The sequence below is a fragment of the Bombina bombina genome, chromosome 3 (genome assembly GCF_027579735.1).
Source record: "Bombina bombina isolate aBomBom1 chromosome 3, aBomBom1.pri, whole genome shotgun sequence".
NCBI classification, from domain to species: Eukaryota; Metazoa; Chordata; class Amphibia; order Anura; family Bombinatoridae; genus Bombina; species Bombina bombina.
Window position 1 is genome coordinate 245,802,640 of NC_069501.1, and position 27,981 is coordinate 245,830,620.

Below are 27,981 nucleotides of genomic sequence, written 5' to 3' on the forward strand. Positions count from 1 at the left end.
TCTCCCCATCCCTCTTTTTTGCTCTCTCTCTCCCCCCTCTCTATTGCTCTCTCTCTCTCCCCCTCTCTATTGCGCTCTCTCTTTTCGCCCTCTCTCTCCCCCCCTCTCTCTCCGATTAAAAACAGGGGCACTTTAATTCATCAAAATTTACATTTCACTTGTGTTGTGAAAATACTTACCTTTTAATCTTGACAGCCGCTCCAGCTTCCTCCGCCCGCCGCAAAGCCTCTTCCTGGGTCTAAAATGAGGAATCCGGCTTACTCCAATCACAGCGTTAAATCAGATACCGATTCCATCGGGGGGGGAGCCATGATTGGGGGATGACCGATCCATAATTTCGTCAGAAATGGCTTGCGACGACCGGGGGAAGCTGGAGCGGCTGTCAAGTTTAAAAGGTAAGTATTTTTTCACGAGTGAAATGTAAATTTTGATGAATTAAAGTGCCCCTGTTTTTAATCAAATTTTTAAAAACCGAGCGCTTTAGCATCAAAATTTACATTCACTTTAAAAAAAAAAATTGTTTCGGCAAGTTAAATAATTTTTTCGGATAGCTTCGTTTTTCAGATACATTTTTTATTCATATTCATTATTCTATTCTAAACTTCAGAATAGAATAATGCAGATGAATAAAGAATGGATGCGAAAAAACTATTTAACTTAACATAACTAATTTGCTGCCGATTGGCAAAACAAAATTATCTAAAACCGCCGTCACCCACATCGCTGACACTAAATAAACCTATTAACCGCTAAACTGCCATATCCCCACATCGCCAACACTAACTAAATCTATTAACCTCTAAACAACCGCTCCCCGACATCGCCGATACTAAATAAAGCTAATAACCCCTAAACAGCCGCCCCCCCACATCGCCAACATTAACTAAACCTATTAACCTCTAAAGCGCAGTTCCCCGACATTGCAGAAACTAAATAAAACACTAAATAAAGCTATTAACCTCTATACCGCCGTACCCCCACATTGCCAACACTAACTAAACTTATTAACCTCTTAAGCGCCGTACCCCCACAATTTTAGTTATGGTGCCGATTCGGAAATTCAGATTCCTTCGAATCTCCGATTCGGCCAAAAATGAAATTCGGCCGAAACGAATTACACATGTCTAATTTTTATAAACAAATTTCAGATGTAATGTATGAAAATATATATATATATATATATATATATATATATATATATATATATATATATATATATTAACTATTTTACATAGTAACATAGTAGATAAGGTTGAAAGAAGACCGAAGTCCATCAAGTTCAACCTATACAAATCTAAAATACTTACAAGCTCCAGTTAAGCTTAAATAATCCAACTAAAAGGTGACCCATTTAATACTAGCAATCATATCTATAAATTTTGTTTATAAACAGAAATGTATCCAAACAATTTTTAAATGTATCTTGGGTATTGGCATTCACTACCTCCTTTGGTAATGAGTTGTTGTGATTAGGTCTTGCAAGCTGAAGGCTGTTGGTTTGATTCCCAGTGCAAGTACTTGATATGTTTTAATGTTTAGTTATCTTTTCTATGTGACACCATTATGAAAAGAACTTGCTGCAAGATATGTTGGATGATGCTTAATGTTTATGTATTTTTTGGTAAATGCTGGCGTTTCAATTCAGGCATAGGTAGTTTACTTTTTTTTAAATAATGAGTGTACTTTTTTGTTATGTGACATGATTATGAAAATAGAAACTAATGCAAAGTTAACTGAACAGTTTAGCTAAGGGCTAATGTACGTATTCTACATATCGTGCACTGAAGGTTGATGATCAATATGAATCTTCTTTTTAAAAATGACAAATTAGTCTAAATTAAAAAGCACATTCCTTACCAGTTCCAATGATAGCAACAGTATTTTTTTCCCCAGTACAGTGGTTGCTCATAGATTTAACCCGTTTAACATTCTCTATTGCCTGTAGTAGAAGAATAGAGAAGTAATTAGACAGGTAACCAAGACAACAAAGGCTGTCAAATGCTTTTAATGTTTAGAATTCTATACAACTTGACGGTACCTGTTTACTGGTCACAATAAACACTTTGCCATTCTTCACTGTCACCTATGAATAAAAAAAAAAAACACCTTTGTAAAACAGCAAAACACTTAACACAAAGTCCAACTTATTTTATACAAAATATTTTAAAATTTCACTTCATGCCATGACATAAAAACAACATATGTTTTTATTTGACTCATCTAGTAGTGCAAAAATCATTTTTGTCCCACTTACTGTCCATTAATCAATATTTGTCTTTTTCTATATTCAGCAGTATTTATTTCCTATTTGCAACTAAGCTGAATACCGACTTAGGAATTCTACAGGTTAGTGACCCATGAAGTTGGTTATGATGTATCGCTTTGGGCAAACAGTGAGTTACCTGGAAACAAGGGAGGCTGTCTAAGCCAGGGTACTCTTCAATATCCCCGGTCTTGATGTTAAAGCAAGCACCATGCCATGGGCAACGGACCCTGTCACCTGCCAGAACACCTGCAATTCAGAAAAGCAGAATTTAACTCAGGGAACAGCCAACCCACGAGAAGTAGCACAGTTTAGATCAGCAATTGTTTCCTAACATTTAGGTAATGAAATGGGTTCTACTCTTTTTAAATACATTTTTCTGATCTATGCATTTTTTTAAATTAATTTACCATTTTTTTTATTTTTTTCCTGCTCTTATCAGTCCTCACGTTTAAGAATTTGTAAAAGCATAAAAACCACTTCATATGTAATTTACATTAATATCATTGTTAACAACTAGTCAACTGAATATATTTTCATGAATATAAGTATCTATATTTTAAGTTAAAAAACAGAATTCTGCAAGACGGAAACAGAGCTTATGCACAGGCACTTAACATTTTTCAAAATGTATTAATAAAGTAGGATTTTCCCAAGATTTCTACTAGCCCTCGCTCTATAACCTATGGAATGCCAAACTTTTACAGCAGAAAGCTACCAAAGAGAGCTTATATTTGTTAAAAATGTCAGTTTCCTATCTGGTCCCCTACCATGGATAATTAACCTGAAATTGTGGGGAAATCTTTAAAAAAAAATGGCACTTTCTCACCCATAAAAAAAAAAAAGAAGTCTCAAATCTGAAAATTCCTGCATGCATTTTTTTTAATCTAGGGTTTCATGTTGCTTTAATAATATTGATGAATCTGACAGTTTAATGTCTTTACTCACACTGAGCCTTAATTGAGAAATAAAATTATCTGATTTGCAGAAAGTTTGTGAATGGAGATGATTTGTATAAAGAATTTTATTGTACCAAACTGTATCAAATTGTAAAAAACAAAACAAATTTCCCCAGTAACTACTGTATAATTTGTCCATTTCCTATGTGAAATTTGTCAATTCCTTAGCCCCCCTTATTTTCTTCAAAACAAGTTGGCAACCCTAGTTGCACAGGTGCCCTGTCCCATAAATAAATGCACAAAAAGCCTAGTTACTGACAAATTTGTTCTTCTCAAGAAAGATAGTTAGTGAGAACCATGCCTCGATCCAAACAACATTCATAGGAAATTAGAAGATGCATTATAAAGATGCACAAAGCTGGAAAGGGTAACAAAAGTCTTGTTCACGTGTCCACTATAGGAAAAACACTGAATAAGGATGGTGATCATGAAAGGACACCACAAAGGAAACAAAACAAACAAAAAACAAACATTGTGGCATGTCTCTAGTTTGCACAAGACCACCTGGATGTTCCACATGGCTTTTGGGAAAATGTGCTGTGGACAGATGAGACAAAAGTTGAACTGTCTGGCAAAAACTGTACAACACTATGTGTGAAGAAAAAAGGGCTCTGAACACCATCAGTAAAACCCTCATTCCTATTGTGAAACAAGGTTGTGGGTGCATCATGTTTGAAGCTGCTTTCCTGTCTAAGGGCCACTACATCTTGCAATCATTGAGGGAACAATGAACTCAAAAGTGTATCAAGACATTTGAGAGGAGAATGTCCATGACCTAAAGCTAATGTGAAGTTGGTTGATGCAACAAGACAATAACCCAAAGAACACAAGTAAATCAGCTAAACTAACCCAACTGAGATGAGAACTGACCTGAAGAGGGCTGTGCAATCAAGGCAACCCAGAAATATTTATGAACTGAAACACATTTGTATGAAGGAATTGTCCAAAATTCCTCCTTTACATTATGCAAGTGTCTGTGAAAAAGAAGTTAACAGCGCAGTTCCGACTCAAAGTAGTTTATTTAACAGTGGATGAGTGCATAAAACAAATGATTGCACTTACTACAAGAAATTTAAAAATGTGCCTTTAGCAACAGTATTTGTGTGATACAGTCCACATCATGCCAAACATGGAGTGCTGCAACCACAATGCGATGACCGGCTTATTCCAAAGCAGGAAAGCCAGTAGAGCAATGAGAGTGTGTGTGTGACATGCACATTCCAGTGACGTCAGGCACGTAGTATCAACCTCAACGAGTTTCACCAGAGCTATGGTCTGGCTTTCTCAAGAGGATTTAAGAAGAAGTCGGATGACAATGTGTTTTAAACAACTACAGGAAACATTTGGTGTAGATTGTTGCTGGGAAAGGAGCATATACAGGTTACTAAATTGAAGGGTTCACTTACCTTTTCCATCCTCAACTGTGAATAATTACTCTCTTCTTCTATAAAAACTACTTTTTGTGTGTTATTAGTTTAGTCAGATTGTGTTTGTGCATAAATGTAACTTAGATTAAGGTCAGACCACAGTTTTGAGATATCAATGCAGGTAAGTCCAAAGGGTTCACAAACTTTTTAGTGCAAATTTACTTCTAGCTATGGGGTAGTTCAGAGATCTGCTTTTTGTCTGCTTTTTCTTAGCAGGAACAGAGGATAAGAGGATAAGCTGGACTGCAGCTTAAATTCAAATAAACTTAAAGTACTATCTAGTGTTACTTCTACAAGCCAGCAGCAGTATATGCAGGTGGTCTCATTAACCTTAGTAGATTGTGATATGTTTAGTAGACCAATGTTTTCATAATGTACTGAACCCACCTGTTTAGTCACAGCAACCTAGGTTAGATGGGACCAGAACTGACCTGGTTTACAGCTGGCTCTCTGCATCATGCACAAATAATAATGCTGCCGACTGGGCAAGCTTAAGGAAACAGGAAGCAGAGTGGGAAATGACCAGGCCTGCCCTGGCTCACAGCTAGATTCCTGCATCATGCACAAATAATAATGCTGGAAACTGGACAGGTCTACTTGCCCCAGCGCCCAGGTAAATGCCCTGTACCTATGTTCAATCTGGGCCTGCATGTAGAAGTGGATTGCAAAGTTTAACTACCGACAAATTTTAAGAAAATTTGGAAATAAAATAGGAAGAAAATAAGCAAATAAAAAGGACAAATACCTTTGCTCAGAGGTGCTCCATAGTGGGAACACTTGCCGCCCACAGCACTGAACAATCCGTTACTCTTAACAAGCAGAATAGGATGTCCCTGAACTTCAAACTCACGCATCCTGTAATAGACATAAAATGTATGTTAAAATCCTAACCCTTAATAATATAAAATACTTTATTTCAGCATACAGCTGCATGGTTGTGCTCACAAGCAGGTGAGGGCAAATGCTGTTTTTAAACATTTTTTTTTTTATTTTTTTTATTAATGAAGCAACTCAATTGGATGACATTTTAGCTTCATCACAGATTACCAGTTCATACAAACCTGTTAAACCAGAGTTCTTATTTCCTATTTAATCGGATGACAGTTTTTCACCACGTCTAGAGCATTATCTAATGAAACAATTTTTCTTGCAATTCAGTATCAAGACACAGCTTAAAGGGTAGATTTATTTAGTTTTTTACACAATCAAATTTTACATATACTTCTATAGATATTTTGCTTTAAATGCCCAAATAGTTAAAAACAAGAAAATGTCCACAAAGGAGCAGCATGTTAAAAGGGACATTAAACACTAAAAGGCCAAAAAGGCAGCTTCCATAGTTTCTGTATTTCTTGTTTAATGTATATATAAACGCACATACACACTATACGGTCAAAAGTAGGGCCAAAACTGACCGTCACACCATTCCAAAACCATAGAGCCCTCCCTCCCCACCCCGTTGTATCTGCCATGACTTTTCTGTGAAGGCTTTCCATAAAATTTTGGAGTGTGTCTGTTGGAATTTGTACCCATTCAGCCAAAAAAGCATCTGTGAGGTCAGGCACTTTTGTTGGAAAAGATGGCCTGGCTGCAATCAGTATTTTAATTTATTGCAAAGGTTTCCAATGAGGTTAAGGTCAGGGCTCTGGGCAGGCCACACAAGTTCTTCCACATCAAACTCATTAAACAATGTCTTCATGAACCTCGCTTTGTGAACAGGGGCACAGTAATTCTGGAACAGGAAGTGGCGTTCCACAAAACTGTTGGCACAAAGTTGGAAGCACCCAATTGTCTAAAATTAAGATAACCCTTCACTGGAACTATAGGGCCTGGCCCAACCCCAGGAAAATAGCCCCAGACCATTATCCCTCCCCCACCAAATTTACAGTAGGCACTATACCTACTGGTAGATTGCATTCTCTTGGCATCCTTCACACCCAAATTCTTCCATCAGACTGCCAGATACTGAAGTGTAATTCCTCACTCCAGAGATCAAGCTTCCACTGCTTGAGAATCCAATGGCAGCTTGCTTTACACCACTAAAGCTGAAGCTTGGTATTAAGCATGTTGATGCAAAGCTAGTGTACAGCTGCTCGGCCACAAACACTAATTTCATGAAGCTCCCGACACACAGTTCTTCAGATGTTGCTTCCAGAGGCAGTTTGGAACTCTGTAGTGAGTGATGAAACAGATGATAGGTGATTTGTACAAGCTACATGCTTCAGCACTTCACCACCCGGCTCTGTGACTTGGTCTACCATTTTGTGTCTGGTTTGTTCTTGTGCCTAGGCACTTCCCAACAAGAGGATTTACAGTTGTCCAGTAATCTAGAGGTGCAGAAATTTCACAAATTGACTTGCGGCAAAAATGGCATCTTATGACGGTGCCACATTTAAAGTCACTGAGCTCTTCAGAACAAGCCATTGTACTGCCAGTGTTGATCTATAGAGATTCCATGAATATGTGCTAGATGTCATGTAGCAGCTGTAGCATTTTAGTGGCCAGATCATACTCTGGCCAACATTATTTAGTGATAGCTTGTTACTTACTACTCACCATATTCTAATGACACCTGTCAGCTAATCATAATAACCAGCCTTCAAGGTGTTTATGGCCCAAGTTGCTATAATAATGATCCCTATGTTGTATCACCTTTATAGCCTCTAAAAAATAGAGGTCACCCCCAACCTTAATAAACTTACTATGACTCCCATCAACACAACTAGGCCAACCCACAATTCCCCTGAGACTCCAAGTGCAAGTTAACCCTTACCAAACCTCTCCCAAGCTAAAAGTTAGACCCTTGAGCATAAAACCTATAACTAGTGATATCGCGAACCTAAAATTTTCGGTTTGCGAACGGCAGACTCGAACTTCCGGTATTGTTCGCGAACGTGTGAACCACCATTGAATTCAATAGGCAGGCGAACTTTAAAACCTACAAGGACTCTTTCTGGCCACAATAGTGATGGAAAAGTTGTTTCAAGGGTACTAACACCTGGACTGTCGCATGCTGGAGGGGGATCCCTGGCAAAACTCCCATGGAAAATTACATAGTTTATGCAGAGTCTGCTTTTAAGCCATAATGGGCCTAAATCAACTAATGATTGAGTCCTTATGGAGGTGCGCACATGTGACAAACAGAACACAATGGAAGGAAAACAGTCTCGGGGAGAGCAAGGTATTCCCCACCGCAGGTGACCCAATCTGACGGCAGCACTCCCAGAGAAAGGATGATGGTAGATATCTGTAAGGACAGAAGAAAAAAAGAGGCGCCTTATGGGACAGTATCGTGGTGTCGCTAGGGTGCAAGAAACGACGGGCAGCACACACAGATGGCAAGATACTCACAAGTGAGATGGCATATGCGTATGCCAAACTAGACAGGACGGAACCTTAGTCGTCCGCCAGACGATCCAATAGGAAGAAGGCTCTAACACTCCAACGGTCCAATCCGCAACGGCGGAAGTATACCAACGTCAGAGACCCACAATGTTTATGGGAAGATTAACGGCTCAGAGTCTTAGGTTTAAAAGGCAGGATACCGCACCCAACATAATTTCAGAATGATGGTCAGCGAGAGCGGGGGTATCATAGGAGAGAGTTTTATTTTAAAAAAGGTTATTATTAAAACAGTTTAAAATACAGCAACGCGTTTCTCGACCTTCCGGTCGTTTCATCAGGCTGATATTCAGATTGAAAACCCCGCTCTATTAAACATAATAATCAACCAATCACAGACCGGTCTGTTATCCACACCCATCGTAGAGCCAATCATAAATTGTGATTGGTATCTATAGTAACAGTTGCACCTGTTCTATAATCAAAGATGGAGAATGTGAAAACAACAATACCGACTGTGATCAGTGTATATAATAGACTTAGATTACATACAATAACCACAAGATGGGTAGTAAACACAGTGTCAGAAACCAATTTAAATCATTATTATCAAATAGTTGACAATTATTGCTAGCATCGAAAAAGTGTTTAACTAAAAAATAAAACAAAATTGTGTCTGTATTTCTCATGTGTACGAATTTACAATAAAAGATTAAAATAGACGGCCAGACATATAAAGGCAATATTATTCCACCATCTGTAAGTTTATGATGATCGTAATAAATTCTCGATCATACGGCGTAAAATAAATTAATATTCATAGACATATTACTACTACATTACCAATCACTGTTACTATAGATACCAATCACAATTTATGATTGGCTCTACGATGGGTGTGGATAACAGACCGGTCTGTGATTGGTTGATTATTATGTTTAATAGAGCGGGGTTTTCAATCTGAATATCAGCCTGATGAAACGACCGGAAGGTCGAGAAACGCATTGCTGTATTTTAAACTGTTTTAATAATAACCTTTTTTAAAATAAAACTCTCTCCTATGATACCCCCGCTCTCGCTGACCATCATTCTGAAATTATGTTGGGTGCGGTATCCTGCCTTTTAAACCTAAGACTCTGAGCCGTTAATCTTCCCATAAACATTGTGGGTCTCTGACGTTGGTATACTTCCGCCGTTGCGGATTGGACCGTTGGAGTGTTAGAGCCTTCTTCCTATTGGATCGTCTGGCGGACGACTAAGGTTCCGTCCTGTCTAGTTTGGCATACGCATATGCCATCTCACTTGTGAGTATCTTGCCATCTGTGTGTGCTGCCCGTCGTTTCTTGCACCCTAGCGACACCACGATACTGTCCCATAAGGCGCCTCTTTTTTTCTTCTGTCCTTACAGATATCTAAATCAACTAACATTCCCAAAGTGGCTGTCTCAAAACATCCCGGACAGAAGATAGATTGATAGATAGGATAGATAGATAGATATACATAGATTGATAGTTAGATAGAATCGATAGAAGAGAAATAGATAGATTTGTTAGATATATAATTACCCTAATAAAGTCTAATAATTAAACGCGTTCTTGGACCCAACTAGCTTGTGTTAATTAGTACTTTTCTTAGCACTTTAATCCCTGTCCCCCCCCTATCGGGGGTGTTCTATATGGCCTGCCTGATTACCCTGAAAAAATATAATAATAAGACATGCGGTCTGGTACCTATTTTAACTAGGTTGTGTTTTAAGTACTACCATTACAGTATTAGCACTTTAATCTCTGTAACTCCCCCTATTTGGTGAGGTCTATACGGCCTGGATGATTACCCATACAAAATATAATAATAAGACATCTGCTCTTGGTCTGCGACCCATGGTAACTATGTTGTGTTAATTAGTAATGTCCTTCGCATTTTAATAGCTGTTACTCATACTCACCCTATCGGTGGAGGTCTATATGGCCTGCATGATTACCCTTACAAAATATAATAACCAAACATATGCTCTGGGACCCATGGTAAGTAGGTTGTGTTAAGTAGTACTGTTCTTTGCAGTTTAATACCTGTTACAACACCAAATGGTGGCACGTCTATCTGGCCTTCATGATTAGCTGCAAAAAAAAGCAGAGTGGTCTTAGACTAACACCCATGGCTAACTCGGTTGTTTCAATTAGTACTATTCTTAGCACTTTCATCCCTGTTACGGGTGGTCTACATGGCCATCATGATTAGCCGAACAAAATACTACAATCCAACCTTTGCTCAGTCTTCATAGGCCCTTCATTGGCTGTATTTTGATAGTACAGTTCTTATTATTTTTATAGATGATACAACACCGAATGGTGGCAACTCTATATGGCCTGCATGATTAGCCGCACCCAATACAAAAATAAATCCAAGCGGTCTTAGATTAACACCCATGGCTAACTCTGTTGTTTCAAGTAGTACTATTCTTAGCTCTTTCATCTCATCATCCCTGTTACTTCCAGGACTCTCGGTGGTGGTCTACATGGCCATCATGATTAGCCTAACAAAATACTAAAATCCAACCTTTGCTCAGTCTTCCTAAGGCCCTTCATTGGCTGTATTTTGGTAGTACTGTTCTTATTAGTTTAATAGCTGATACGACACCGAATGGTGGCAGCTCTATATGGCCTGCATGAATAGCCGAACCCAAAGCCAAAAAAAAGCCAAGCGGTTTTGCACTAACACCCATGGCTAACTCTGTTGTTTCAAGTTCTACTATTCTTAGCTCTTTCATCTCATCCCTGTTACTTCCAGGACTCTCAGTGGTGGTGGTCTACATGGCCATCATGATTACCCTCACCAAAAATATAACAACAATACGTGCGTGCAGGGAACCATGGTAAGGTTACTTCCTTTCGCAAAATCGAGTATAACAGTTACAGGCAGAGGTTCTGACCCTGCATTATGGCTGCACCTCTCCCTAAAAGAGGCATGTGTTACAGAGTCTGTGGGCATGTATGCAAAGAGCTGGCCTGCCTAAAAAGAGGAGCAAGGCTGTACAGGTTGTTCTCCTTCAGCCGTTTTATACGCTGTCCCATGGCCACGACCCTCAACAACCACAACAGAATGAAACACCACATATGCCATCCTTTTGAACAACAGAGTACAGGTATCTCATTGATTTTAGTTACACTGCGATATTTATTATGAACCGTGAAATTGAAAACAAAAACATGATTGGACACCAAGTCGTTCTCCTTCGGCCTTTTTAGAATAGTGTTCCGGACCCCCAACAAAAACAACAGCAGGAAAGAGGACATATGGCATCCTTTTGAACAATAGATGACAGGTAAGGCATAGATTTCTTTCATGTAATTAGCAAGAGTCCATGAGCTAGTGACGTATGGGATATACATTCCTACCAGGAGGGGCAAAGTTTCCCAAACCTTAAAATGCCTATAAATACACCCCTCACCACACCCACAATTCAGTTTTACAAACTTTGCCTCCGATGGAGGTGGTGAAGTAAGTTTGTGCTAGATTCTACGTTGATATGCGCTCCGCAGCAAGTTGGAGCCCGGTTTTCCTCTCAGCGTGCAGTGAATGTCAGAGGGATGTGAGGAGAGTATTGCCTATTTGAATGCAGTGATCTCCTTCTAAGGGGTCTATTTCATAGGTTCTCTGTTATCGGTCGTAGAGATTCATCTCTTACCTCCCTTTTCAGATCGACGATATACTCTTATATATACCATTACCTCTGCTGATTCTCGTTTCAGTACTGGTTTGGCTTTCTACAAACATGTAGATGAGTGTCCTGGGGTAAGTAAATCTTATTTTTTGTGACACTCTAAGCTATGGTTGGGCACTTTGTTTATAAAGTTCTAAATATATGTATTCAAACATTTATTTGCCTTGACTCAGAATGTTCAACATTCCTTATTTTTCAGACAGTCAGTTTCATATTTGGGATAAATGCATTTGTTTCAATCATTTTTTCTTACCTTAAAAAATTTGACTTTTTCCCTGTGGGCTGTTAGGCTCGCGGGGGCAGAAAATGCTTCATTTTATTGCGTCATTCTTGGCGCAGACTTTTTTGGCGCAAAATTTTTTTTCTGTTTCCGGCGTCATACGTGTCGCCGGAAGTTGCGTCATTTTTTGACGTTTTTTTGCGTCAAAAATGTCGGCGTTCCGGATGTGGCGTCATTTTTGTCGCCAAAAGCATTTAGGCGCCAAATAATGTGGGCGTCTTTTTTGGCGCTAAAAAATATGGGCGTCATTTTTGTCTCCACATTATTTAAGTCTCATTATTTATTGCTTCTGGTTGCTAGAAGCTTGTTCACTGGCATTTTTTTCCCATTCCTGAAACTGTAATTTAAGGAATTTGATCAATTTTGCTTTATATGTTGTTTTTTTCTTTTACATATTGCAAGATGTTCCACGTTGCAACTGAGTCAGAAGATACTTCAGGAAAATCACTGCACAGTGCTGGAGCTACCAAGCTAAGTGTATCTGCTATAAACTTTTGGTATCTGTTTCTCCAGCTGTTGTTTGTATTGCATGTCATGTCAAACTTATTAATGCAGATAAAATTTCCTTTAGTACTGTTACATTACCTGTTGCTGTTCCGTCAACATCTAATTTTCAGAGTGTTCCTGATAACATAAGAGATTTTATTTTTTAAATCCATTAAGAAGGCTATGTCTGTTATTTCTCCTTCTAGTATACATAAAAGTCTTTTAAAACTTCTCTTTTTTCAGATGAATTTTTAAATGAACATCATCATTCTGATACTGATAATGGTTCTTCTGGTTCAGAGGTTTCTGTCTCAGAGGTTGATGCTGATAAATCTTTGTATTTGTTCAAGATGGAATTTATTCGTTCTTTACTTAAAGAAGTGTTATTTGCATTAGAAATAGAGGATTCTGGTCCTCTTGATACTAAATGTAAACGTTTAAATAAGGTTTTTAAATCTCCTGTAGTTATTCCAGAAGTGTTTTATCTCCCTGATGCTATTTCTGAAGTAATTTCCAGGGAATGGAATAATTTGGGTAATTTATTTACTCCTTCTAGACGTTTAAGCAAATTATATCCTGTGCCATCTGACAGATTAGAGTTTTTTGGGACAAAAATCCCTAAGGTTATGGGGCTGTCTCTACTCCTGCTAATGTACTACTATTCCTACGACAGATAGTACTTCATTTAAGGATCCTTTAGATAGGAAAATTGAATCCTTTCTAAGAAAAGCTTACTTATGTTCAGGTAATCTTCTTAGACCTGCTATATTTTTAGCGGATGTTGCTGCAGCTTCAACTTTTTGGTTAGAAGCTTTAGCGCAACAAGTAACAGATCATAATTTTATAGCATTATTATTATTCTATAACATGCTAATAATTTTATTGGTGATACCATCTTTTGATATCATTAGAGTTGATGTAAGGTATATGTCTCTAGCTATTTTAGCTAGAAAAGCTTTATGGATTAAACTTGGAATGCTGATATGTCTTCTAAGTCAACTTTGCTTTCCCTTTCCAGGGTAAATAATCATTTTCGTTCCTTTCCTCACAACAAGGAACAAAAGCCTGATCCTTCATCCTCAGGAGCGGTATCAGTTTGGAAACTATTTCCAGTTTGGAATATATCCAAGCCTTATAGAAACCTATAGCCAGCTCCTAAGTACCTATGAAGGTGCGGCCCTTATTCCAGCTCAGCTGGAATGGGGCAGATTACGTTTTCTTCAAAGAAATTTGGATCAATTCCGTTCTTAATCTCTGGTTTCAGAAACATTGTTTCAGAAAGGTACAGAATTGGCTTCAAGTTAAGGCCTCCTGCTAAGAGATTTTTTTCTTTCCCGTGTCCCAGTTAACACAGCAAAGGCTCAGCATTTCTGAAATGTGTTTCAGATCTAGAGTTGGCTGGAGTATTTATGCCAGTTCCAGTTCTGGAACAGGGGCTGGGGTTTTATTTTATCTCTTCATTGTACCAAAGAAGGTCAATTCCTTCAGACCAGTTCCGGATCTATCATTATTGAATCGTTATGTTAGGATACCAACATTCAAGATGGTTACTGTAGGACTATCCTGCCTTTTGTTTAGCAAGGGCATTATATGTCTACAATAGATTTACAGGATGTGTATCTGCATATTCCGATTCATCCAGATCACTTTTAGTGTCTGAGATTCTCTTTTTAGACAAGCATTACCAGTTTTGTGGCTCTACCGTTTGGCCTAGTCTCAGTTCCAAGAATTTTTTTCAAAGGTTCTCGGTGCCCTTCTTTCTGTAATCAGAGAACAGGGTTTTGGTATTTCCTTATTTGGACGATATCTTGGTACTTGCTCAGTCTTCTCATTTTCGAAGAATCTCATACGAATCGACTTGTGTTGTTTCTTCAAGTTCATGGTTGGAGGATCAATTTACCAATCAGTTCATTGATTCCTCAGACAAGGGTAACCTTTTTAGGTTTCTAGATAGATTCAGTGTCTATGACTCTGTCCTTGTCAGACAAGAGAAGTTTAACATTGATATCAGCTTGTCAAAACCTTCAGTCACAATCATTCCCTTTGGTAGCCTTATGCATGGAAATGTTGGGTCTTAGGACTGCCGCATCAGATGCGATCTCCTTTGCTCGTTTTCACATGCGACCTCTTCAGCTCTGTATGCTGAACCAATGGTGCAGGGATTACTCAAAGATATCTCAATTAATATCTTTAAACCGATTTTACGACACTCTCTGACATGGTGGACAGATCACCATCGTTTAGTTCAGGGGGCTTCTTTGTTCTTCCGACCTGGACTATAATCTCAACAGATGCAAGTCTTACAGGTTGGGGAGCTGTGTGGGGGTATCTGACGGCACAAGGGGTTTGGGAATCTCAGGAGGTGAGATTTCCGATCAATATTTTGGAACTCCGTGCAATTTTCAGAGCTCTTCAGTCTTGGCCTCTTCTGAAGAGAGAGTTGTTCATTTGTTTTCAGATAGACAATGTCACAACTGTGGCATACATCAATCATCAAGGAGGGACTCACAGTCCTCTGGCTATGAAAGAAGTATCTCGAATTTTGGTTTGGGCGGAATCCAGCTCCTGTCTAATCTCTGCGGTTCATATCCCAGGTATGGACAATTGGAAAGCGGATTATCTCAGTCGCCAAACGTTGCATCCGGGCGAATGGTCTCTTCACCCAGAGGTATTTCTTCAGATTGTTCAAATGTGGGAACTTCCAGAAATAGATCTGATGGCTTCTCATCTAAACAAGAAACTTCCCAGGTATCTGTCCAGATCCCGGGATCCTCAGGCGGAGGCAGTGGATGCATTATCACTTCCTTGGAAGTATCATCCTGCCTATATCTTTCCGCCTCTAGTTCTTCTTCCAAGAGTAATCTCCAAGATTCTGAAGGAATGCTCGTTTGTTCTGCTGGTAGCTCCGGCATGGCCTCACAGGTTTTGGTATGGGGATCTTGTCCGGATGGCCTCTTGCCAACCGTGGACTGTTCCGTTAAGACCAGACCTTCTGTCTCAAGGTCCTTTTTTCCATCAGGATCTGAAATCCTTAAATTTACAGGTATGGAGATTGAACGCTTGATTCTTGGTCAAAGAGGTTTCTCTGACTCTGTGATTAATACTATGTTACAGGCTCGTAAATCTGTATCCAGAGAGATATATTATAGAGTCTGGAAGACTTATATTTCTTGGTGTCTTTCTCATCATTTTTCTTGGCATTCTTTTAGAATACCGAGAATATTACAGTTTCTTCAGGATGGTTTAGATAAGGGTTTGTCCGCAAGTTCCTTGAAAGGTCAAATCTCTGCTCTTTCTGTTCTTTTTCACAGAAAGATTGCTATTCTTCCTGATATTCATTGTTTTGTACAAGCTTTGGTTCGTATAAAGCCTGTCATTAAGTCAATTTCTCCTCCTTGGAGTTTGAATTTGGTTCTGGGGGCTCTTCAAGCTCCTCCGTTTGAACCTATGCATTCATTGGATATTAAATTACTTTCTTGGAAAGTTTTGTTCCTTTTGGCCATCTCTTCTGCCAGAAGAGTTTCTGAATTATCTGCTCTTCTTGTGAGCCTCCTTTTCTGATTTTTCATCAGGATAAGGCGGTGTTGCGAACTTCTTTTGAATTTTTACCCAAGTTGTGAATTCCAACAACATTAGTAGAGACATTGTGGTTCCTTCATTATGTCCTAATCCTGAGAATTCTAAGGAGAAATCGTTGCATTCTTTGGATGTTATTAGAGCTTTGAAATATTATGTTGAAGCTACTAAGTCTTTCCGAAAGACTTCTAGTTTATTTGTTATCTTTTCCGGTTTTAGAAAGGCCAGAAAACTTCTGCCATTTCTTTGGCATCTTGGTTGAAATCTTTAATTCATCTTGCCTATGTTGAGTCGGGTAAAACTCCGCCTCATAGGATTACAGCTCATTCTACTAGGTTAGTTTCTACTTCCTGGGCGTTTAGGAATGAAGCTTCGGTTGATCAGATTGCAAAGCGGCAACTTGGTCCTCTTTGCATACTTTTACCAAATTCTACCATTTTGATGTATTTTCTTCTTCTGAAGCAGTTTTTGGTAGAAAAGTACTTCAGGCAGCGGTTTCAGTTTGAATCTTCTGCTTATGTTTTTCATTAAACTTTATTTTGGGTGTGGATTATTTTCAGCAGGAATTGGCTGTCTTTATTTTATCCCTCCCTCTCTAGTGACTCTTGTATGGAAAGATCCACATCTTGGGTAGTCATTATCCCATACGTCACTAGCTCATGGACTCTTGCTAATTACATGAAAGAAAACATAATTTATGTAAGAACTTACCTGATAAATTCATTTCTTTCATATTAGCAAGAGTCCATGAGGCCCGCCCTTTTTTGTGGTGGTTATGATTTTTTTGTATAAAGCACAATTATTCCAATTCCTTATTTTATATGCTTTCGCACTTTTTTCTTATCACCCCACTTCTTGGCTATTCGTTAAACTGAATTGTGGGTGTGGTGAGGGGTGTATTTATAGGCATTTTAAGGTTTGGGAAACTTTGCCCCTCCTGGTAGGAATGTATATCCCATACGTCACTAGCTCATGGACTCTTGCTAATATGAAAGAAATGAATTTATCAGGTAAGTTCTTACATAAATTATGTTTTTACAAAGCCATAGATAATTTTTTTGCAACTGTGAAATAAAAAAAAAACATTGGACACCCAGAACACTTCTTTATCCTTCGGCCTTTTTATAAGAGGCTCCCGGAGCCTCAACTGAAACAACAGCATGAAAGAGGACATATGTCATCCTTTTGAATAATAGATTACAGGAAAGGCATTGATTTTAGAATCACAGAGATCATTTATATGACCCGGGAAATAGAAAAAAACATTGATTAGACACCCAGTACACTTAGTTTTCCTCAGGCCTTTTTAATAAGAGGGTCCCGGAGCCTCAACCGAAACAACAGCATGAAAGAGGAGATATGTCATCCTTTTGAATAATAGATTACAGTAAAAGCATTGATTTTAGAATCCCAGATAACATTTATATGACCCGGGAAATAGAAAAAAAACATTGGATTAGACACCCAGTACACTTATTTATCCATAGGCCTTTTTAGCAGAGGCTCCAGGACCCTCAACAAAAACAAGAGCAGGGAGGTGGGCATAGGAGTACAATGTAGTGTGACAATAATAATGTGAAGGGGAAGATTGCGGATTTGTGGCATTTTAATTTTGTTATCGTGGGAAGTACTTGCAATGACCTTGCTCTGGTGAATCCATATTGCAAATGTGTTTAAGGCACTGTTTGTCTATTTTTTGAATATCAGCATTTGGTAATTGAAGCTCAACTTAAGGCTGGTGAGAACCGACCTTTCTTCTGGCTGTTTGCAAATGTTGTGGCTCTGGACAAACATGTGAATAAGGGGCCATCAGCCATATTCTGCACGCAACCCCTTTGATGATTGTCGATAAACATGTGTCACCTGCAAGCAGAGCTCGTTACTTCTGTCTAAATCATCTTCCTGGTGTGGACAGGCCACTGTTTCCCACAGCAAGTCCGAAGCTTGAACTACAAGATTGTCTTGAGTATGGTATGAAACCAAAGTTTATTTAATTCTGTACTATCACCACAAAAGCTGAACTTCTTGAAGCAACGAAAATGTCAGCAATTTCATGTGCTTATGGATGACAAGGATGTCCTGTCCTGTGGTGCACAGAGATGGAGAGGATTTTGGGCCTCCCTGTACACTACCCAGATGTCTCAAACATCCCCAGAAACACAAGACAGCGACTCTTGTGAAGTTCCTGGAGTGTTCTGGTAGCCATCTCTTTGCGCCCCGAAAGGAATACTTTATCAGTGTTTTTGTATACATCCGACAACAGCTTCGGAGACTGTGGTGACGCACATGTTATTTACTGTTGTTCCAGCTGTGGCAATATCAATTGGCATTAAAAAGTTAAGATTTGTGGGGGGCGTGGCCTATAGCTGTTGCGGTAGGACGTGTGTTTGAGGAGCTATCCAAGAGGAGCCTGGTAAAAGCACTAGTCACCCCTTATATCAACGGGTACGGAGACCTGTTTTTTTGCCTTTCCAATATGGCGCCGGACACCCCTGAATGAAAAAAAAAAAAAGGTAAGATTTGGACTAGTGACGCACATTTTATGCACGCTGTGGCAATTGCAATTTGCAATAAAAATAATCTGCTAACAACCACTACCTATGACCACACCTGACTCCTGAAGTCATGCTTCAGTTATTAACTCAAGTTAAATAAAAAAAATTTTTTTATTATGCTCAGCAGATTCAAAACATACCATTCTTCAATCTTCTAGTCATATCACACGACATGTCAAAATGCTGCATGGAAAATGGCAGTGTGCAAAGTCATAATCTTAGTGAAGCTATAAGTGCATTACATTTTCTAAAATAAAAAAAAATACAGAAAAAAAAAAAAAAAAAAAAGGAAAGAGGACATATGGCATCCTTTTGAACAATAGATTACATTTAAGGCATTGATTTGAGAAACCCAGAGATAATTTATTGCAACCGGGAAATCTAAAAAAAAAATGGATTAGACACCCAGTACACTTATTTATCCTTAGGCCTTATTAGCAGAGGCTCCAGGACCCTCAAACAAAACACCAGCAGGAAAGAGGACATATGGCATCCTTTTGAACAATAGAGTACAGGTACAGCATTGATTTTACAAACCCAGAGATCATTTTTGTCAAATGTTAAATAGAAAAAAAAAAATGAGTGGACACCCAGTACACCTCTTTCTCCTTAGGCCTTTTTATAAGAGGGTCCAGGACCCTCAAACAAAATACCAGCAGGAAAGAGGACATATGGCATACTTTTGAACAATAGAGTACAGGTACAGCATTGATTTTAGAAACCCACAGATAATTGTTTGGAAAAGTGAAATAGCCCCAAAAACCATGCTTGGACTCCCAATCCAGGTCGTTCTCCTTCAGCTTTTTTATAAGAGGGTCCAGCACCCTCAACATAAACAACTGCAGGAAACACCACCACATATGCCATCCTTTTGCACAAGCGAGTACAGGTATGGCATCCATTTTAGAAACCCAAAGATAATTGAGAGGAACCAGGAACATTTTTCAAAAGATTTGCTGGGGCACCCATTACAGGTCGTTCTCCTTCAGCCTTTTTATACCATGGGCCATGACCCGCAACAGCCACAACAGCATGAAACACCACATATGCCACCCTTTTGCACAATAGAGTACAGGTATGGCATAGATGGAACACAGAGATAATTTAGAGCAACCAAGAGATGGATAAAGATGCTTGGTCGGTCCTACTCTTTCAAATTTGTGGCATTTTGCGTTCAATTTAATGGTCCATCAGATATGAGTGGTGTGCTAAGTTGTACAATTCGTAACAGTTTAATCACTAGTGTTATGTGCCTTATTTTTTTTATTTGAGTTTTGTACCCACAGAGCTGCAGTAGAGGCCAGAAAAATTCGGAATGTACAAATGACTGAAAAATTGGGGTATTGTAGTGGCAACTGCTGTAGCAGCGACCAGAAAAATTGATGTTTGTAAAACATTTATAAAGTGCCCTAAAAGCTTGTGGCTTGAACACTAGTTGTTGGCGGATAAGTCAAGCAAGTCCTCCGGCTTTATAAAAAAAATAAAAAAAAAAGGCCAGCCTGTGTACCAGTTGTAGCCCAAGCCAACTCATCTCATCATCAGGCCTTTTTTATTCAAATGTATCGCCCAATGTCAGTCCCTTCGGGATCCAGCCCTCATTCATTTTTATAAAAAGTGAGATAGTCAAGGCTTTTTTGACCTAGGCGACTTCTCTTCTCAGTGACAAAACCTCCTGCTGCACTGAAAGTCCTTTCGGACAGGACACTTGAAGCGGGGCAGGCCAGAAGTTCCATTGCAAATTGGGAAAGCTCAGGCCACAAGTCCAGCCTGCACACCCAGTAGTCAAGGGGTCCATCGCTCCTGAGAGTGTCGAGATCCGCAGTTAAAGCTAGGTAGTCTGCTACATGTCAGTTGAGTCTTTCTCTAAGGCTGGATCCCGAAAGGCTCTGATGGTGCATGGGATTTTAAAAAAGGTACGCATGTCCTCCATCAACAAGACGTCAGGAAAGCGTCCGGTCCTTGCCGCCGTGGTCATGGGAGGAGGAGGATTAATTTCATCTCTTCCCCTGTTAGATTCCCGTGGTGCTGTGACATCACCCTTATATGCTGTGTAAAGCATAGTTTTTAATTTATTATGAAAATGCTCCATCCTTTCCGACTTGCGGGAATTTGGTAACATTTCAGGCACTTTATGCTTATACCGGGGGTCGAGGAGCGTGGACACCCAGTACAGGTCGTTCTCCTTCAGCTTCACCACGACCGCGACCACGGAACCTGCGGGGTGGCCTGCCTCTGCCTGTCATTTTTTTTTAAATGGACACTAACAATACTATTACACCAATTGAGTGGTGGCACTGTGAAAGTGGGCACAGTATACGCTGTGAGACTGACAACAACAAAAAAGACAGATGTTTTAAAAAACACAAATTGTTAATTTTTTAAAATATTACAAGTACTGTGGCAACAAATATGATTGTTTGGCACTAGTTGGCAAATGGGCCTGTCTGGCACACACGCTGGGAGAAAGGAAACTGCAATTCAATGGCACTAGGAGACTGCAGAATCACAGTCAAAACAGTTATGATTAACAAAAATTCCAATCCTGTTACAATAAATATGAGTGGTGGCACTAATTGGCTAGTTGGGACTGGCACACAGGCAGGCAGGCAGGAGGAAAATGCAATTCAAGGGCACTAGTAGACTGCAGATTGACAGTCAAAACAGTGATGATTGACAAATTTTGCAATACTGTTAAAAGAAATATGATTGCTGGCACTAATTGGATAGTTGGGTCTGGCACACAGGCTGGCAGGCAGTAGAAAAGTGCAATTCAATGGCACGAGCAAACTGAGGATTAAGATCAACAATCAAAATTTTTTTAATTTTAATTAGTAACTATACTGTAGACAACAATTATGATTGGTGTAAATAGTTGGCAAGATGGCCTGGCACAAAAGGCTGGCAGGCAGGAGGTAAATGCAATTCAAGGACACTAGGAGACTGATTACTGACAGTCAAAACAGTGATGATTGACAATTTTTGCAATACTGTTAAAAGAAATATGATTGCTGGCAATAATTGGCTAGGTGGGCTGGGCACACAGCAGGCTGCAAGGCAGGAGGAAAGTGCTATTCACTGGCATCAGCAAACTGAGGATTCACAACAACTATTAACAAAAATTTTAATTTTTAATTACTAAGAATACTGTCACAACAAATATGATTGGTGTAAATATTTTTCAAGTAGGCCTGGCACACAGGCTTGGAAGGCTGTAGAAAAGTGCAATTCTAGGGCACGAGCAAACTGAGGATTAAGATCATCAACAATCAAGAATTTTTTAATTTTAATTAGTAACTATACTGTGACCAATAATTATGATTGGTGTAAATTGTTGGCAAGACGGCCTGGCACAAAAGGCTGGCAGGCAGGAGGTAGATGCAATTCAAGGAGACTAGGAGACTGATTACTGACAGTCAAAACAGTGATGATTGACAATTTTTGCAATACTGTTAAAAGAAATATGATTGCTGGCAATAATTGGCTAGGTGGGCCGGACACACAGCAGGCTGCAAGGCAGGAGGAAAGTGCTATTTAATGGCACCAGCAAACTGAGGATTCACAACAACTATTAACAAAAATTTTAATTTTTAATTACTAAGAATACTGTCACAACAAATATAATTGGTGTAAATATTTTTCAAGTAGGCCTGGCACACAGGCTTGGAAGGCAGTAGAAAAGTGCAATTCTAGGGCACGAGCAAACTGAGGATTAAGATCAACAATCAAAAATTTTTTAATTTTAATTAGTAACTATACTGTCTGTGACAACAATTATGATTGGTGTAAATAGTTGGCTAGACGGCCTGGCACAAAAGGCTGGCAGTGGCAGGCAGGAGGTAAATGAAATTCAATGGCACTAGGAGACTGAATATTTGCAGTCCAAAAAATTATGATTTTTATTTTTTTATATACTGTTACAAGAATTGTGATTGGTGCCACTAATTGGCTAGTTGGGCCTGGCACACAGGCTGGCAGATATGAGTCGTGGATTGTAGGTAGGGCAGCAATTTAACACAGTATGCTGTGTTAGTGACAAAAACACAGGCCTGATAGAAAATTAAGTTAGATTACACTAGCAAAATATTTTAAAATTTTAGATTTTAATATTAAAATTATGTTAAGAAGTGCAATGCACATATGACTCTATGAGTGGTCGCACTGGCTGGCTGCTACGTAGGGCAGCAATTAAGAACAGTATGCTGTGTAAGTCAGATAGACAGTTAGACACAGGCCTGATAGAAAATACAATTAGATTACACTAGCATAATGATTTAAAGACTTTTTTTTGGAAATTTTAAGAAAAAGGTTAAGCACATACATATGAGTCGTGGCTGATAGCCTTGGAAGGGCAGCTATTAAAAACAGTAGGCTCTGTAAGTCGGATACACACTCGCCTGATAGAAAATACTATTAGATTACACTAGAAAAATGATTGAAATTATTTTTTGGGGGGGGATTAAAAAAAGGTTAAACACATATGAGTCGTGGCTCATAGACTAGGGAGGGCAGCAAGTAAACACATTAGGCTCTGTATGTCAGCAAAACACACAGGCCGGATAGAAAATTATATTAGATTACACTAGCAAACAAATTTAAACTTTTTTTTTTATATATATTACAATTAAGGTGAAGAAGAATAGATATGAGTGCTGGGTGGCTGCCTGGCACAGACCAATTAACCAAAAGACTGAAAAAAATGAGGTATATTAATGCTGGGTGAGCCTGACAGACACAGGCCTGATAGTAAATGTAATTAGATTACACTAGCAAAATATTTTTTTTTTTTTTTTTTTTTTAATTTAAAATAATGTTATAAACGGATATTAACACTGGTGGCTGCTGGCTGGCACAGAGCAATGAACCAGAGTATATGCTGTGTGACACTGGCCTGATAGAAAATGAAAAAAAATTACACTAGAAAAATAATTAAATTTTTTGGTTAGTTAAATTTAAACTAATGTTGTTAGGGAGATATCAGTGGTGGCAGTAGTCACAGCATATGCTGTGAGCCTTAAACACACAGCTGAAAGCCAGGCAAATGCTAATAAAAAAAAAACGGGGAAAAAAAAACGGCACGAAATATAGCCCTAAAAAGGGCTTTTTGGGGTGCTGTGCTTGCAGCAGAGATGAGTGGAGTCCTTCTGGACTGTAAATACACTTGCCTAGCTATGTTTTTCCTATTAATGTCAGGAGCAAAAACACAACACGTCCTCTCATTAAGAAAGCAAGGTCGTTATGAGTCTAAAATGGTGGATTCCGAGTAGCTGGGAGGGTCTGTGAGAGAGTGTCTGATGTTGATTGGCTCTAATGTGTCAGGCGGCTGTGACATAAAGGGTCAAAGTTTCCACAATGATGACACATAGGGGCGGATCGAACATCGCCATGTGTTCGCCCACAAACGCGAACAAACTATGTTCGAGGTGAACCGTTCGCGGGCGAACAGTTCAGGACATCACTACCTATAACTACAATTAACCTTTAGAGCCAAGTGACCCAACACAATTAACATGTACCACAAACCACTAATGTACGGATATATAGAGAAGCCCACACTAGTGGGATTGGGCGGGACCTGGATCACAGCAATATTAAGATATTGAGCAACTGGGCAGAATTCGCCCTGCATCATGCATATGCCATAATACTGTATAGAGTGGTGTAAAATTATTTTTTATATTGCCACTACCTCCAGTAGAGTAGATTTCTATCCGGTGGTGTCACCCCTTGCAGCATGTCAAGAGTGGGCATTCTGTACCCCCTGCAGTGATACCACTGTAAGTCATTAATTTTTCCAAAAGACAATAAAATAGAAGCATTCTTGCACTAATGCAGAAAAGTTATAATGAAACAAAAATAATTGATTAGGAGATGATTTATAACTGTCCAGATCTTATATATTATTACCTTCCTATGTATACTAGACTATAGCAGGGGTCATCTGAGTGCTTAAAGGGTCAGTCTACACCTAAGTCATCTTAAAGTCTTACCTTAGATTAAGCTGCAAATAGCCTCCTGCACCACTTTCTATATAATGCAGCAGGAACAGTAAAAAAAAGTTATTTAAAATGAATATTTTTTTCTGGACACTTTGAAATGGCTGCTATTAGTGAGCCATTAATGCAGCCCAGATCGTGATCATCAGTGGGCAGAGCTTGGCAGCCATTTCAAAGTAGCCAGAAACTATATTAATTTTAAAATATTTTTTTTACTGTTCCTGCTGCGTGATATAGAAAGGGGTGCAGGAGGCCATTTTCAGCTTAATATAAGGTAACACTTTAAGATGACTAAGGTGTAGACTTTGCATTTAAAGACACACAGAACTGAAGTGACACAAAACTACCTTAGATCCACTGTACTAATAGCCAGCAGCAATGCTTCCTAAGTTATCCTGGACTACTAATGACACTCTGAGGGCAGAGGTGCAGGGGAGAATTTATGTTACTGGGGATTATATAGTTACCGGTGCCTAGGTAGAATACAAGCTCACTATAAAGGATTTCCTAACAAAATCAATAGAAGAGATTGAAAATTATATATATATATAGGAGCGCAAAAAGCTAAAGTATTACACAGGTCAAGTAAATGAATAAATATATCTCGCATCAAACTAACAACTAACTATAGATCTGCAACGTATCATCGAAAGACCAAATGGAGATAACATATATTATTTATTTTATAGTGAATATAACCAATGAAATACAGACTGATAAAAATCGAACAGTAAAAATATAATATCAGTAATGGCATTGAGTTTCTAAGCAGGTATTGCAAAGAGATCAAACTATTTCAAATTGGCACATTACAATAGGAATAAAAGTAGTCCAAACTGGACATATACCAATGGGAGCGTTTCTTGTGTATCAGAGAAACAGAAAAACCGTAGTTTTTTTCAAATAAAGAATAAGTAGTGGAAAAAAGATTAAGCATAGAAATAATACCCTGTGGTTACACCAAAAATTATAAGTGTTTAGTGTAAAACTGTGTAAATAACTCAAGTTAACGATACACAGAAAAATTCTTTTAATAATAAACCGGCCAATAAATATAAATATATATATATATATATATATATATATATATATATATATATATATATATATATGTGTGTGTGTGAACAAGTATAAAGTGGAAGGTGTCGATAGTGTCAAATATTAAATCAATTAGATTTAAAAGATACAAATGATAGAATACAATAAATATTATAAGTTAGAAACCATAAACAATAAAGCAACTATGCTAAATGATGATGTGTGCTGTCACTCTAAAGATTCGTATAACTCTGTTAATCTATATTAAAGTCCCAATCAGATCCATATGAAATGATAAAGTTCCAATTTGAATAGTGGTTCCGTATGTGCTTATATCCCGTTGTGATAAATCCTAAATTCAAAAGCGCTGGAGATCCGGATATAGATAAACCTAAAATGCAATCTACCAAATGCATATACAAAGTGGGTTTTATCGGTCATCGACTTATACAAACAATATCCTATAATGATATAAAGCCTCACAAATTCTCTTCAATACGTCTACGTGTTTCAGCCATGTAAAAGGGCCTTTCTCAAGACATAGTGAGGCTAATATGAGGAATATATTTAAAGGATAGGTGATCCAATCAGCATCTGAGCTACCTACCTCTATTGGCGCCAAAAGATTCAGATTCAGCAGACCTCGCTACTACGTTTGACGCCACTTCCGGTTGTGTCAATATTGATGTCATATCCGGTCCCTAACTAGAGACTTACATATTCTGAAAACCACCAACTTATTTAAGGGCAGATCTTGAAAAATTAAGGGCAGATCTTAAAAAATGAACGGCTAAGTTTTAGCGGATAATTAAAAGGTAGAAATTTATATAATATAATCCTAACATGGGAGGCAGAGTAACATATCTCCTTTTAAACAGTCTTATATACCCTCAAATGATTTGTCAAATAATCCAAATTGCATGCATCCATGAGACCACGCCCCTTCCTGTTTCCTGCTCCTTTAAAATTGGATGTAGACACGCTCACACCCCTCCAGTGTTTGTTTTGCATGCACATGGCTAATTAGCATATACGGAACTGTGCAGGTCATCATCACAGCTCCTGGGTGTGAACATATGTAAATGCTGCTTATCCGGCACGGCCATGGGGTCAAATATGGCCCCAGTTTATGCTAATCTTTTTATGTTGGGCTATGAGATGCTCACTATGAAACCTCTAACACATCCAGTTATCTCTTTATACACTAGGTATAAAGATGATCTGTTCCTTGTTTGGACAGGCACTGAGAGGCAACTCGAACAGTGGACCTATGATCTGAATAGTGCCAAATCACCTATCAGACTAAAGTTAGAATATGATTCCAACAGCATTCATTTTCTTGACCTGAATATTTTCAAGGTTTTTGAGAATGGAGGGTATCGCTTTGGCACGTCTCTATTCTCCAAGCCCACGGATAGAAACTCTTTGTTGCTATCCAGTAGCTGCCATCCACAACACCAAAAGATGGGAATTGTCCTCTCGCAACTTACCCGAGTGGTGCGGAATAACTCAGAGCCTGAAATTCTCCAACAACAATTTGACACTATGTGCAATAAACTATTGTCAAGAGGATACCGGTCTACTGATATAGACAAGGCGAGAGTGAAGCTAGCACAGGAAGCACAAATGACCCTACTTTGCAGGGATCGACTGCCACAAACTCAAATTTGAACTTCATTACAACTTACTCTCCAATGCATGAACAAGTGCACAAAGCCATTCACAATAGATGGGATATTATACGCACGGACAAACAGCTAACACAGTGGAAGAAGAGACCACCACAGTGTTATACCACAGAGGACGAAATATTCGGGATATCCTGGTAAAGACGGACCCGAGTGGCTCATATCAGAAGGACACCTGGCTTAAACCCACAAGAATGGGATGCTTCAAGTGTGGGGATTGCATCACCTGTAATGGGATGCTGACGGGTGACAGCTTCCAACACCCCCACATCAACAGGAGATTTAAGATCCGGCATAGGTTGTCCTGCAATAGCAACTTTGTGATCTATCTACTAATTTGTCCGTGTTCCCTTTTTTACATTGGGAAAACCACTACTACTTTCAAGGAGAGAATGGCTAACCATCACCATGTTATTAGGGAGGCCATTAAGAGCGGCACCTCTGAACAGCCGGTGGCCAGACACTTTGCTCTGCACAAACATAATGCCTCCAGTCTGATGACTATGATCATTGATCATGTGCCTCCCATGAAGAGAGGGAGAAGGCTACTGCAGATCGAAACCAAGTGGATCTATACCATGGATACAGTTGACCCAAGGGGTCTTAACAGCAAGATGGACTTTGGACCATTTATTGGTTAGTGTTCCTGATCT

The 27,981-nt window shown here is 38.9% G+C and overlaps 1 protein-coding gene across 1 annotated transcript in view; it reads right to left on the minus strand.

The window, feature by feature from the left end:
• Positions 1–27,981, minus strand: part of LOC128653123 (apoptosis-inducing factor 3) — a 243,687-nt gene that overhangs the window by 167,206 nt on the left and 48,500 nt on the right. The window contains exons 3-6 of the mRNA XM_053706228.1: positions 5,395–5,504; positions 2,403–2,512; positions 2,039–2,083; positions 1,858–1,939 (exon numbers count right to left, since the gene is read on the minus strand). Of these exons, the coding sequence (XP_053562203.1) occupies positions 1,858–1,939; positions 2,039–2,083; positions 2,403–2,512; positions 5,395–5,504 (347 nt within the window). The remainder of the gene's footprint in view (positions 1–1,857; positions 1,940–2,038; positions 2,084–2,402; positions 2,513–5,394; positions 5,505–27,981) is intronic.